The 14155-nt window shown below is 32.9% G+C and overlaps 1 protein-coding gene across 1 annotated transcript in view; it reads right to left on the bottom strand.

The window, feature by feature from the left end:
• LOC129230395 (1-phosphatidylinositol 4,5-bisphosphate phosphodiesterase gamma-1-like) overlaps positions 1-14155 on the bottom strand; it is a 126727-nt gene that overhangs the window by 100528 nt on the left and 12044 nt on the right. The window contains exons 2-5 of the mRNA XM_054864793.1: positions 13731-13883; positions 6920-7055; positions 2648-2729; positions 959-1039 (exon numbers count right to left, since the gene is read on the bottom strand). Of these exons, the coding sequence (XP_054720768.1) occupies positions 959-1039; positions 2648-2729; positions 6920-7055; positions 13731-13883 (452 nt within the window). The remainder of the gene's footprint in view (positions 1-958; positions 1040-2647; positions 2730-6919; positions 7056-13730; positions 13884-14155) is intronic.

The following is a 14155-nucleotide window of genomic DNA, read 5'->3' as shown; positions in this document are numbered from 1 at the left end:
GGCTCAGATATCTTAACCATGGTTTAGCAGGATTTTTTCCCCAATGAAAACTGATTTCTGGACAGATTAGAGTCATTAAAATTTGGCAATTTTAATAACTTATTCATTAATGGCTGGAGAGGAAATGTTTTTACGTTTTTGCAAAGAAAAAAGTACTAAAAACGAGAAAGTTCTAATTTCAAAGATGAGCTCGAGCTCCCCCTTGCCCCCCTATATGGGCACCCTTGGTTATATTGATCAAGGAAGCAAAGCATTTAAAAGTCAAATATACAGTCCTGTTGTAACAAAACCAAAAGAAACTAAATAAAAACTTGTTATACTTGCTTGGAACTTAAGTTGACAGGGACGTCACGGCACGCGGAAGAAAAACCGAGTTAAAAGATAAAACATCACACTTACTAGCTACCTACCCTACCTGCTTTGCGAATAAGAGGAGATCGCTACCTGTCTATGAGCTGCTATTGGCTGGCGTGTTTGATTCAAATGAATGTAATGTTCTGCACTGCTTCTCTCATAAAATTGAAAATATGTAACGATTGACAAAAATGACAAAAAAAAAAGTTACCTAGCGTGGGTTTAACTAACTAATCCAATTTCTAAAGTGAAGAGCGTAATTTCACTCGATCATCAGATCAGGTGCTAGGAACTATTTCCTTCACCTGGTCTCAGCTTTATTTTTCCATTGTCAATTAAGCTTGCAGTTGAGTATAGCATGTTTCAGAATAGCAAAATTCATAAATTCCTTTTATCTTAAACTCATAAGTGATTTTTTTGATTAACAATTATTATATGATTTCAACAGCCCATAAGCACCCTATTGATCCAAGAAGTGGGAAGCAAAGAACTAATTTTTAAAAACAAAAAATTTTAAAAGTTTTAAAGACATACCGTAAAATTCAAAAAATAATAATCTAACACTAAAACGATAGATATTGTTTGATAGCAATGAAGTACATACCAGACCACTGTACATTAAGTTATGATAAAATGATGCAAAACTTTCAAAACCAATTTCTCCAACTCTTCTGACATCAATTTTCTGAAAATGAAAACTGTGCATTAAATAAGACAGTTTCACTATTAAAATGCATATTATCCATGAACTTATAGATTTATTAAATAAAAAGATTTTTCAAGCTTTGGAATTCATTTGGAACATACCAAAAATTATAGTAAATATCAACAACAAAATCAATAGAAACAATCAATGTAAAAAAAAACAAACAGATTTTGAAAAATTATATCTAATAGCCCTAGCCTCTCATCCTTAAGTTTTCAGGGGTAGAATTAAGTCAATAAAAGCATTGTAAAAGTGAAGCATAGCAAGTAGTAAAGCCTAAAAAATGCTGGGTTTTATTAATAGTTATATCCAGAGCTGCCAACTTTTAAAAATCCAAAAATTCTAAAAAATTGGATTTTTACTTTTATTACCGAACACTATCTCTGTATAACATTTTAGAAAAATCGGAAGGTGTCAGTTTGAAAATCTTACTTTTTTTGATTGATTTGATATGAATGACCCAATTAATGTATTGGACTGGTTGCTTAGAAAGAAAAAGCGATATTTGCTGGTATTGAGTAAAGGACATTCAGCTCTAGAAACACAGCAAAAAAAAAAGGGGGGGGGGGGACATTTTTTTTCTGGTGCTCACAGTTTTAGAACTGATTTTAGCTACACTTGTGGTGCAGAATTGAAATATGAAATTAGTTTGTCTTGATCAGCTCAACTTCTTTAGACCTGAGTTGCTGTTATACTCAAAATGTGCAACTCCATTTTGCATATTTTCACAGTAAATAGAGGCTTCTGGAACAAGGATTGCTTCTGGTATCTCTGTCCTATTCTCAGTCTGTAGTCCAGTTACTTAAAGGAAAATTCATTAAATGGAGTAAATATCTGGCAAGTTTAGTAACAACTCTTTGATGAGTTAAAGTCGATGTGTGACTTCTTGCCTTGCATATATTTGCTTTGCACAATGTGTGATGAGTTGGATCTTTGTAGATAATATTTGCAGAGCCTGATTAAGATATTTTCAGATTCAAGGTCAAACATTGTTCATGGCCCACTGTAGTTGAAACTCATAAACAGAAATTTTCAAGAAGAACCAGTAGTAGCAATTTCAGTGGTGTTGAGATGATCAGTCACTTCTACAAAATATTTGCTGGTGTGCAAGGCATCCAACACCTAAAGTACACATGAGAAAAGGTAAATAAATAAAAGAGAAAGTCTTAGTTTTCCTTCCCTTTCCTTAAACACTAGAAATAATTTTAATCATTTTGAGAACCTGAAAAATTGGGAGTCAGAGGTCACAGAATGATTGGCTTGTTCTATAACTACGTTCCGAATATATGTGTATTATAATACAAATAAAAATTCCATGTTTTTGGTTTTGTTTGATCTATGGATTTAATTTAGGCCCATGTTATATATATTTAACTAACAAGTTTTTATCTTATAAATTTGAGCTTCTACGCAAAAACTTATGTCATACTTGAATTCAGCTCACCTAATTTAAACCAAATGAGTTCCAAATACCCAAGCACCAAATTGACTGTTTTCCTGTGTAATTCGATATATTTTACAGAAAAACAGTAGCAGTGTTAAAAATGCCTTTGAAAAAAACTATGTTGCAAAAAATTATGTACTCACTTGAAATATTTCTTTCAAACGATTGCCAGGGAGTTTCAAATTGATTTTCAGCAAAAATTGTTTTAAATCTTTTATAGGGATTCTAAAACGAAAATATATACATACATTGCTTTTAAAATGAAAACGTAAAGTGATTGAAACACAAAACCATATTCTATCATGCTTCAGTAAATTGTAAAAACCCAGAGCCCGATCATTCCGATATTCGACATGGAGCACATTTCTATTTCAGCCCCCCCCCCCAAATTCGGCATGGGGCACATTTCTATATCAGGTCCCCCCCCCCCCCAAGACCTGACTAAGATTTTTGAAAACACTAGGCACGAAATTCATTTTGTGCGCCTTCCCCCCCCCCCCATTCCCCGCTTATTCTATACAATGAAGCTTTAAAATATTTCGATACTTGCATACACAATCATGCTAAATTTGGTAGTACCCATATCGGGGCATTCACACATTTCAAAAGGAGAAGCGATATAGTATACGATTAATTATATAAGATGTGGTGAAACTTCGCCCGTTGCAGTAAACCATAAATATAAAAGTTATGTATGTTATAACTTTTAATAATAAATACTAACTAAACTTAGAGTGGTTTTGGTACTTGCAAAGAGATAAAAATTTTAAGGGAAACTTTTATCAACATATAAGAGATTTTTTTTCCTAGTCTTGGCATTTGCAAAAATATCAATATCATTATACTCTACATTCCGAGTGAAATCATTAGTTTTAACTAGCATGACAAACTAAATGGATTTTGGAATGGATGTGCCCGACATGCCCCTGCAGTAATCAGGCTCTGATAAAAACCCATTACATCATGAAGTCCATCATGTCACCCCTCTAAGAAATATATTTAAAAATTTTACTTCCTTCCATTTAAGAAGCCTTATGTGCCTTTATAAACTTTACTTTTTATCTCCTTTATTATAAAAATATATTATCTTTTATTTATTGTAAAACATTTTTCTTTTCTTCTTCTTTTCTCCCCCCCCCCCCTTTTTTTAATGTGTCTATGCATCCCAATGTTTTTATGTTTCATAAAAATATTAATTACTTGTCCTTCAGCTTGAGTTTATTTTGCATTTAAGATATAACTACCCGTTTTAAGATATAAATACCGTTTAGGTAGGTAAAAGGAATGTTATGTATTTTTCAACAGTAGATGTAAACCACTTGGAGAAGAAAGAAATTCATGGATCGATAGGGCTTATACTAGAGATTCTGAAAATGAAAGAAAAACGTTTTTTTCCAACAGCGGATATAATCCGTTTTGAAAGAAAATTCCTCATATGACTTGCATGGCGTCAATATATGTATTTTTCTTTCTATGAAAGATTATGAAAGGGCTGTTTACTTGATCTTTATAGTAAGCCAGTGTTAATTTTTAGTTCATTTTCGTATCACGTTACTATATTCAAGGCATCTAATAATTCATCTCTAGTAGTCGAAACTATACTTTTGAAGGAGTCACCCAGTTTAAATACTTGGGTGCACTTATTACCAGTAAGAATGAGTTTAAAGTTGAAATCGGAAATCGAATTTTGATGGCAAATAGATGCTACTTTGGCTTAAAGAGCCAATTAAAATCTAAGCTCCTTTCCATTAATACAAAAATAAACCTATACAAAACCCTCATAAGACCGATCATTTTATACGGTAGTGAGACATGGGCAATTAATAAAACAGAGGAAAACAGACTTCTCATTTTTGAAAGAAAGATCCTTCGGGCAATTTTTGGAGCAGTAAAAGAAAATGACAGTTGGAGAAGTTTATATAATTTTGAAGTATACCGTAAATACAGACAGCCCAACATCTTAAGAGTAATTAAAGCCAATCGAATCAGATGGCTGGGAGGGGGGGCACATATTTAGGCGGGCAGATCTGGACCCGGTTAAAAAGCTAACTTTTTCAAAGATTGAGGGTACAAGGAGAAGGGGAAGACCAGCAACAAGGTGGCTGGATGGTGTTGAGAAGGACCTTAAAATTTTGAGAGTGAACAGGTGGAGAAACCTGGCAACGTGTCGTACCGCCTGGAGGAAGCAGACGGAGAAAGCCTTGGCCTGCACCAGGCTGTTGTGCTGATGAAGAAGAAGAAGTAGTCGATGAATATTTCATGACACATGGCAAGTGTTGATGAAAGCCTCTCAATGCCTGATTATTGCTTTATTGTATACTCAGCTAAGGAAGTTTAGTTTTAATTTGCTAACCAGGAAACATCACGAGTTCAGTAATCATGAAAAAAGTTAAAAATGGTCGCATTTGAAAGAGTATCTTTAGAAAAAAATTTGACCCAAATATTGTGTGCCCTCGTCCTTTTGTTTTTGAGATATGGGGGGTCAAAGTCTGTCGAAATCTTACGAAAATTCGCCAAATTTAAAGACTTGGCAAGTAATGGAAAATACCACGTGATTTCATCGCCTGCGTTTAGCAAGACTCATTTCCATTTCTGGTCATCTGCAAAGCGCGTAAACGATGTTTCGAAATTAACCCTTTACTTGTGTGAGTAAAATTAAAAAGTAGCTATGAAGCCTGTGAAATGGAAACTAGAGAGCTTTATCCAGAGGAGCTACAACTTTATAACGAAATTGAACGTAGGATTTAACTTCGTAATCGTTATAATAATGCATTTCAGAATTTAAGTGCATTTCAAGTGTGTTTTACTTAACTAATTTAAGTTTGTACTCTTGTAATGAAATGTGTTGTAAGTAATTAATAATTATGTACGAGAACTAATATGAATAAGTAAAAAAAAACATGCTTATTAAAGCTTATATATTGAAAATAAAATGGACAGTTTTTGATGTTGAAAGAACATGATCATGGATTGTAGTATCCCAGCTCTTATTTATTTTTTCAAAAGTTATTATCATTCAAGAAGTTTTATTGTCTGACCACTGCTAGCGAAAATGTTTAATTTAAAATCGAAAAAAATAATAATTAAAAAAAAGAAAACAACGGATAGTAAAAGTCAAAAATTTGCACAGCAAAACTAACGATGTCGGAAATTACTTCATAACAGATTCTTATCAAAAATTTTATAGTCGACGTTCATTACAACAACCCCTGTAGTTCGAAAAAGTCTGTCACTGCAACTGAAAGTCGCTATAACGTAAATGTACATCATATTGCATGTTATTTAGTCATTTTTAGAAATACTGAAGTCACTTTTACCAATTATGTTTCGCATTAAAAGGGAATTCAAATACGAGCAAAATAAAAATTAATACAGTTTTTTTTTTTATTTGACTTGTTAGAGGGTTTACACATAACTTGAAAACGATACACATAACGAAAAACACACTGAAAATAACTGACAGAAATCGTTTTTTTTTAATTTGAGAACATGGTTTGAAATCTTTAAAAATGTCGTTTTCTTCGTATTTAGATACGAAGATAGGATACGTATTTAGATAGAGACTTCAGATTTACGACTTTTCAAAAAAAAAAAAAAAGACTTTAAAGTGTGTTTACCGTTTCTCTACGGTTATCATATTTTTTTCAAAACAGTTTCATCATCGAATAAACTCTTTCAGTGGAAATATTTCACCCGCAGAAGCATAAAAGTTTTAAACATCAGTTTTTTAACAGACAGTCTTAAGAATAACAAAAAATTCCATTGTTTTTACAATAAAATAAAACAAATATTTCGGGCTGTGGCGTTTTCCCCTATACAGTTGCACGTTAATATCCCGGAACACAAGCCCCAAAAAATTTCAATGCTGCAGTCTGTGCCACGACACCCCGCGCCATGGTAGTCACCCGAGTAAAGAATTAATGCGATATTTCTCACGCGCTTTGGTGGTGACCAAATATGGAAGTGAAATGTCTTGTCAGATGCAGATGTTGAATTCGCGCCGTACCTTCCATTTCTGAACAAAACTCGCTAAATTTGGCGACTTTACTAAAAATTTCGGCAATTTTTAAGGTATCATATTTCGATAACGTGGTCACGAGGGCACGTAGTTTCAGTGCCATAAACATGTTTTCCAATGCTCTTTCGAATGCCACCAATTTGGAATTTTTTTGAATTTCCTTGATCGTGATGTTTCCTGGTAAGGAAATTTTACAATAGCAAAAAATTTCAAGTTTCAGATTTCAATAGAATACATTGTTTAATTTTTAAAATCTACCTTAAAATACTTATGAAGCCCCACGAATTAAATTGAATATAAACTCAACTGTATCTTACATTACACAAAGAATACAAAAATGAGAAATTAAATCTTAACAAAATTCAAAATATTTAATGAAAAAATACATGATACTTACAGCTCTTTTGAATTTTTCATGATAAAAAACTCTTTTTTCAGCCACCTTTCGATCTCTAAAGGATAGGGAACATTATCATTTTCAGCAACAAGATACTGAAGACCTCTTACTAATATTTCATGCTGATCTCTTTTGGCTAAATTTAAAGAAAATAAAAATTCAAACAAAATACGTCTGTTTTATGAACAAGTAAATATGTGTATTTAAGATGTAGGTTTCTTGCAAATAATAAATCTCCGGAAGGTAATGATCATTAAATTTGACTCTAAATGAATGCTTTTCGTTACTGCTTTCATAAAAAGCTTGATCAAATAAAAAATAATAAAGACAAAATTCTTATGTATTACCACAGAAAAGGCCATAGTTTTCCAAAGAAAAAAAGTGTGTTTGTTAATAGTGCCAAAGTTTTCAACCACTTTCTTTTTTGATAAATTTTCCATAACACAAAAATTGATAACAAACTTGAACTTATCAGGATATTTCTGCACTAATGACAACTAACTTTTTTTTTTTTTTTTGAAAGATTTATTTGGGTAACTAAATATTGTGAAACATTCAACTGAAATCCCAGTAAAAAGCAAAAAATGATGAATTATTACAGTAAGTGCAAGATGGAATGCTATTAAAAACAAGAAACTAGATGAGCCTACTTTCCCGTATACCCATACTACTTTCTAGTACCTGATCAATATTCTCAAAAATAGCTAAAATCGCAAATTTTTTCAAACATATTTTAAAAATACTTTAAGCTGATTTCTAGGAATAAAATAATCCCCACTCATCTAAAAAAATTTTATGCGTAAAAAAAAAAAAAGCAGCAACTTTTAAACAAAGCAGCTAATACACTTTTTTCCATTAAAAAAAATCTTTAACAGCTTTCAAAACGAGAAAATAATAATTAAAATTAATCAGCTCATTAAAATAAATACATCATATCAAAAAAAAATCGTTTCTTTTCCCCTGTTGCCAAAAAACATTTTTTAAATGAATTAATGCACTTACTAAAACAAAAAAAAAAAAAAAAAAACAATAAAATGTCAACTTAAAGAAATAATTTTCTTTGTCAAAAAAAAAATCGTCTGCGCATATCTTTATGTAGAAACATAAATGACTTCGAGTTTATTCGCCAAAAACTGAGTACCTAAATTGAAACTTTAGCGTAAAAATAAAAACAAGTCATATCAACAATAATTATTTCACAGTTAAAACCATAGCTGCGGAGTCGGAGTCAATCTCATTTTGAGATAAAGGAGTCGGAGTCGAATATTTAAGAATCGGAGTCAGTCATTTGTCCACCGTGTATAAATTTTTGCCAAAACTACAAAGTCAGAGTCAAAGTCGGGGAGTCGGAGTCCGATTAATTGTCGGGCACAGGAGTCGGAGTCGGAGTCAAGTGCCCCTAAATTCTCGGAGTCGAAGTCTGGAGTTTGACGTCAAGAGTTACTTCCAACAAAATTTGTCTGAAGTAAATCCGCCTTCAAGTACGGAATCTTCATTGACTTTCAGTTTCCCCGTAGGCACTATTATTAAGGGATTTGAACTGTTCAAAATTAAACGGAAAATTGTTCAAATCAAAAAGATATTTTATATACAAGTTTTTCATCAAAAACTTTTTCCTACAAAGCTTGACTGAAGCAAATTCGCCTCACAGTTCGGAATTGCTTTGAATTTCCCTGTAGGCGCTAATGTTAAGTTTTTTTGAACTGTTCAAAATTTAACAAAAAATAGTTCAAATCAAAAAGTGAAATATGGGAATGAGGTGTCCTCGCCGAGATCTTTCGAACAAAAAAAAGTTTGTTCGAATCGGACTATTCATTCAAAAGTTATTAGGGGGGGACAGACAGACAGACCGACAGACATTTTTCCCCATCTCAATACCCTACTTTCCAATTTTTAATTTTTCAATATTTATTTAATTATTTTATTTATGTTTGACTTTTTTTGCTTTTCACGATATTTTTAAGATGCATTAAGCCTTCTTTCATGCTTTTTTCTTCTTTTTCTGACTTTTACTGGGAAAGTAGGCTAAAAAAACGAGCTGATGTGTGCATCACATGAAATCCTTTTACACCAATTTAACGTTATTTCCCCATTATTGCAATTTTAATGTGATTCAAGAGTTAACTCTCTAAATATCACCAGCAATGGCCCCATTAAAGCCAGATTTAAATAAAAAATTAAAAAATATCGCCAAATTTGTCACAAAGTTGGCAACAAAACTTGGCGACCAAAAGACTCGTGATATGTCTCCAAGTGTCCGCCAAATTATAACACCACTTGAGTTTGCATCGAAATTAACACTGGTTTCCCCCCAAAAAGGGGCAAAAGATCCCTTTAAAAACACCCAAATGCAATCAAAAGGGGAGGTGAACAACTAGATCCCACTAGTTGTCTATGTACCAAATTTCAACTCTCTAGGACATACCGTTCTTGAGTTATGCGACACACATACGCACATAAATAGATAGCACAGATGTCACGAGAAAACTCGTTGTAATTAACTCGGGAAACGTCAAAATGGATATTTCGGGTGTCTATACATTCTTAGGTACGTATGTACGTGTGGTCCGGTCGAAAAAAAACTCAAAATTCATTCAGGAGTGAGCAAAATGGAAATTAAAGCTGATTTTTGAGTGAAAATTTTTTTGCGAATACAATACTTCCTTTTTTGTAAAAGAAGGTAAAAAGTACAGAACTCTAGACCTTAATACAATTGGGATTAGAGATGATGTTTTCCATTTGCAGCATTATCTGCCTTGGTCAGAACTAGTGCGAATGGATCAGTAGTGTAGTCTGGGGGGGGGGGATTGGAGGATGATAGAGTTCATATAAAAAGATGGGGTATTCTGTGTGGAGAAGTAGACGTGAAATTTTTGAAGGAAAACAGAAATTACAATATGGATCAAAAAAAAAAAAAAAAAAAGAATTTTGGTAACAAAAAAAAAAGAAGTTTGCAAAAGCAATAATAATGTTCCTTAGGCATTATGCATATGTAATGTATGACATCAAACTTTAAAGAAAAAAAAACATTTGAATCCATTATTTATTTTAAAATAAAAAACAATTGCATTATTACAACAAAGGAAAGATTGATACAATACCTACCACATTGAAAACAGGGTTGGCAAGTTTCTGCCAAGAAGGTTAAAACCACTGGTAGAAACCGGAACGGCAGAAACCACTTCCTGCCACATTTGCAGCAGAAACTGGCAAAAACTCATAAAATGACAATTATTGAGATAATAGAAAATGCATTGAAAAAATAATTAATTGTTAACCTAAGCACAATTTAATTACAATACTAGCTGCGTCGGCTGGCTTTGCACGGTCCACCTCGAAAATAAAAGTTATGTCAAGTGACGCGAATTCAACACTCAAGCTTGAACCAAAAAAAAAAGTGAGTGAAATTTTGCGGCAGATTGCGGAAAACCCCCAAAAAGTAAAAATTTTAAATCCCCTGATTACAGGAAAAGCCTCAAAACAAAAACAAGAATTTTACCTGTTCATATTCGAGAAAAAAAAATGGCAACAGACCTTTCATCTCAATGATTTTCTTCACGCTATACATTTTAATGAAAGCATTGTTGCGGAAAGTTGAGATGAAGCACTGAATAATAATTCAAATGGAGGAAAGCCTTCGAAAAATAGGGATTTGATTTTGAAATCTAAGAGTCATAATTAATAGTTTTTAATTGATATATCCGCTAATTATTATCGGAGGATTATGTTAAATAGCCAAACATGAAGATGGGAGGATTACGAATCCATCGATATCTGGTTCGATGGTCAGTTCACTGTCGTTCGGGAGAAGAAGCTTGGACATACATAGGTACGCTCAGTTTTTAATTATATAAGAGATTATCACAATTCAAAATCAAATGTTACACTGTTTGGACCCTGCAGTTGCCTCTAAGAAAAGGTGGTTTCAAAAATCTTAATAGTTTGTCAATTTAATATGCACAAACGAGAAGCTTTAGATTAGTTTTTGCAACAGAAGAGCTAGCAGGCAATGCATCAAGGAACAAGCAATATTCGCGAAACTTTCATCAATTGTATATTTTTTTAAACTGGTCCACTATGTAGTAACTGGGGTAGCGGTAAAAATTTGACTGGGAAAAATAAGTCTTGAGAAATGGGGCCAATTTTTTTTTGCAAAGCTGTGACATTAGGTACAAAATCTGCGTTAATATTGGCAAGTAAAGTTCTGGCACTTTCTTCTTGAAGCATATGATAATTTCAATCACAAGCAATTAAGATGAAGCATATAAGAAAGAAAATTACAATCAGTGATTCCTGTTTTAATTCTGTATGTCACTCCTCTTTCCTAAGCATCCATGTGATTTTTGTCCTTTGTTAGATTAATCCAAACATTACAAGCATCTGCAATTGAAAAGTTCCCTTTTTGAACTAATCAAGGGCCCTAGCATAGCATTTTATTTTTTATAATGATGAAATGAAGTTAATTTTTTTAGTTTACTTAAACGAATATCATTCAGTAATTGCTTGAGTTATTAAAGACACTTTTTAGTTTTTGCCAGTTTCTGCCGGTTTTTACCGGTTATAACCAGTTTCTGCCACTGGCATGGCAAAAACTAGTTTCTGCCGGCAGAAAGCCAACCCTGATTGAAAACGTCTGTAAAAATGTCTGAGAAGCAAGCAAACAGAAATATCAGCAAGTCAGGTGTGGTTTAGTTTTATAGGCATCAAAATTAAAGTATATTTTCAAGAATCATTAAGCTTAGATTTTAATTTTTAAAAAACGGCCTTGACTGCAGTGGTGTGCCCCGCTTGAAAATTAATTTACTGTTCAATAACTAATTTGAGTCAATGATTAAGTTGGAACTGGAATAGAATGGTTCTAGAGATGCCTCGGGTTAGAAAGTAATGAACTGGTTACTAATTAATGCACTGATGCAGGCGGCAAGAAGCTCCCGAAGTACACTGCCTAAGGCGGTATATACCAATTTGCTGCAGGCGGGTTGCATGAGCCGCCGTAGGCGGTAGGGTTGACATGGCGCCAAAGGCAGCTAATCTCGCTGTCCTGGTGGCTAGTTTTAAAATGTAAAGTTTTGTAATGTGGCGGCTTTTACGATATAGAATTTTGTAAAGGGGCACCAAACCGGATCCAATTTGCATCTGAATCAACCCCTGCATATTGAGAAAATGACATGAAATTAGATTTAGTTCTTTACAAATTTAAATAGAATTTTTTTTCAACGTGTGCAGAAGTAACATAATAGGATCTCAGTATACAGTACATACTCATAGCCAAAGCACATGTAACAAATAAGTAAACAAATGGGAAAAAAAATGTTAAGTGAAGCAAAAAATTTTAATTTTACAGTTGTTTTATTGGTTGACTAAGGAAATTTTTAATTTGGGCATTTTTTCCCCTTCATATTTTAACATTAAGTTAACACATTGGCTATGCCAGATTAATTACCAATACAATGTACTCCAATCAGCAAAAGGCACATAATTACATAATTTACGGGCTTGCTTGAAAAAAAAAGAAAACCCTGCTACAAAGTTTATGAGAAATTCAGATGGTGATCGTTTTACACACAAGCAGATATGTACTATTTAAACAAGGTTTAATTCGTAATTAACTAGCTCATTTGATAACATTTAAATTTGCACAGTATCACTAATTAGCAAAGATATAATCCTTTATGGGTTTGATGAGAAAATTCAAGATAGGTATCAAAATATAGTACTTAGGTATAATTACAATCACCAAGATTTGGCACCTTGGTGACAATTCAAATTTATGCACAATGACACTACAAGATACGAGTATTTTATGTCTTGGCAGTATTTTGAACAAAACAGCATAAATAGAAAGAAAATGAATTTATTGATTACGGATCATTTTACCACACACTTAATAGTTTAATTAAATTCTTTCAGAACATAAATTGTGTCAGTCAGGTTATCAAAATATATGTAAATTTGAAATGTCAAGACAGCTAATTTTTGTCATTATGTTAGAAAGAGAGGTACTCAACATTCTCAATATTTAAATAAACACTAGCCATCTCAACCTCGTCATCAAACGGCAGATTGTGCAAACCATCTGTGATGAATTAGTGTACACCGCCTTTGACAGGGTAATTTAGGGGCTTGACCCATTTTTGCCTAATGGGTGAGGGGGAGTGATGTATTAATTAATAAGCACTACATTAATCTTCTCTAGAACCATTCTATTCCCAATCTGCGGTCCTCCACTTTACCATCAATTTAAATCAAACATTTCCACCTTAAACAGAAATAGAGAGAAAAAATACTAACCACACATACAAAAAATGAGCCTTGTTTTGCAGAGGGGAGAAAAGCATAACCTTGAAAAAAGAAAAACAGAGGGTAGGTTTTCGCAAAGTGCCAGTGTGCTTTCTTTTGGGCGGTAGAAATGACCTTGAGAATTTGGGTTTTAATCAATATCTCCGCTAAATTATAGTTGTAGAAAAACAAAATCTACTTAAACATGTCTGAAAAATTACGAATCTACCGATACCTTATTCGATTGTCAGTTCTCTGGCATCCCGAAGAAGTTAGAGTGACATAGATAAAATCATACAAAGATTCATATTCATACACTTGCTTTTTAGTTCATAAGATCCCAACATTTTCCAGCACTGAAACTCAGTACATTGTGTCACAAAAAAAAAAGACTTGCAAATTCGTCAGTGTTTTAGACTTAATAAAAGAGCAGTAATACTGGGTGTTATCTCACTGATGTATCATCATTATTTAAATCTTATTTGAGTATGATTTACAATATTCAACTAAAACACAGGAGAAACATACTTACCAATGCAAGCTAATTCCTTTAAACAGAATGTATTACCATAAAGAACAACAAAGAATTCACAATTTTTTTTGTATCTTTTTGTTTCATCCTGCCAGCGTTCAAAAAGTTTGCCACTTTTTCTGCCTCGAATCTCTTTGACTTCTCGCAAATCAACTAAAATAGAAAGAAAAAAATGTGTAAGAATAAAAATGACTCTTGTAAAGTATTTTCAACTTTGAACTAATTAAAGTCAAATGGAGATTCAAGGTGTGTAGCCGACTTTGTGTCAGTATAGTGTTTGATATAAATACAGAGCAGTGCAACCTCTATAATGCAACCACCTCTTGTTAATGCAAAACTCGGTCCTTAAAGAAGATGGAAGCCTGGCCTTGAAATGTAACTCTCTTGTTCAACATAACCACTAGTTATATTCAGTAAATTACCGC

This window comes from Uloborus diversus, chromosome 9, assembly GCF_026930045.1.
Source record: "Uloborus diversus isolate 005 chromosome 9, Udiv.v.3.1, whole genome shotgun sequence".
NCBI classification, from domain to species: Eukaryota; Metazoa; Arthropoda; class Arachnida; order Araneae; family Uloboridae; genus Uloborus; species Uloborus diversus.
The sequence above is the reverse complement of the archived record's forward strand: the minus strand, read 5'-3'. Positions and strand labels throughout refer to the sequence as shown.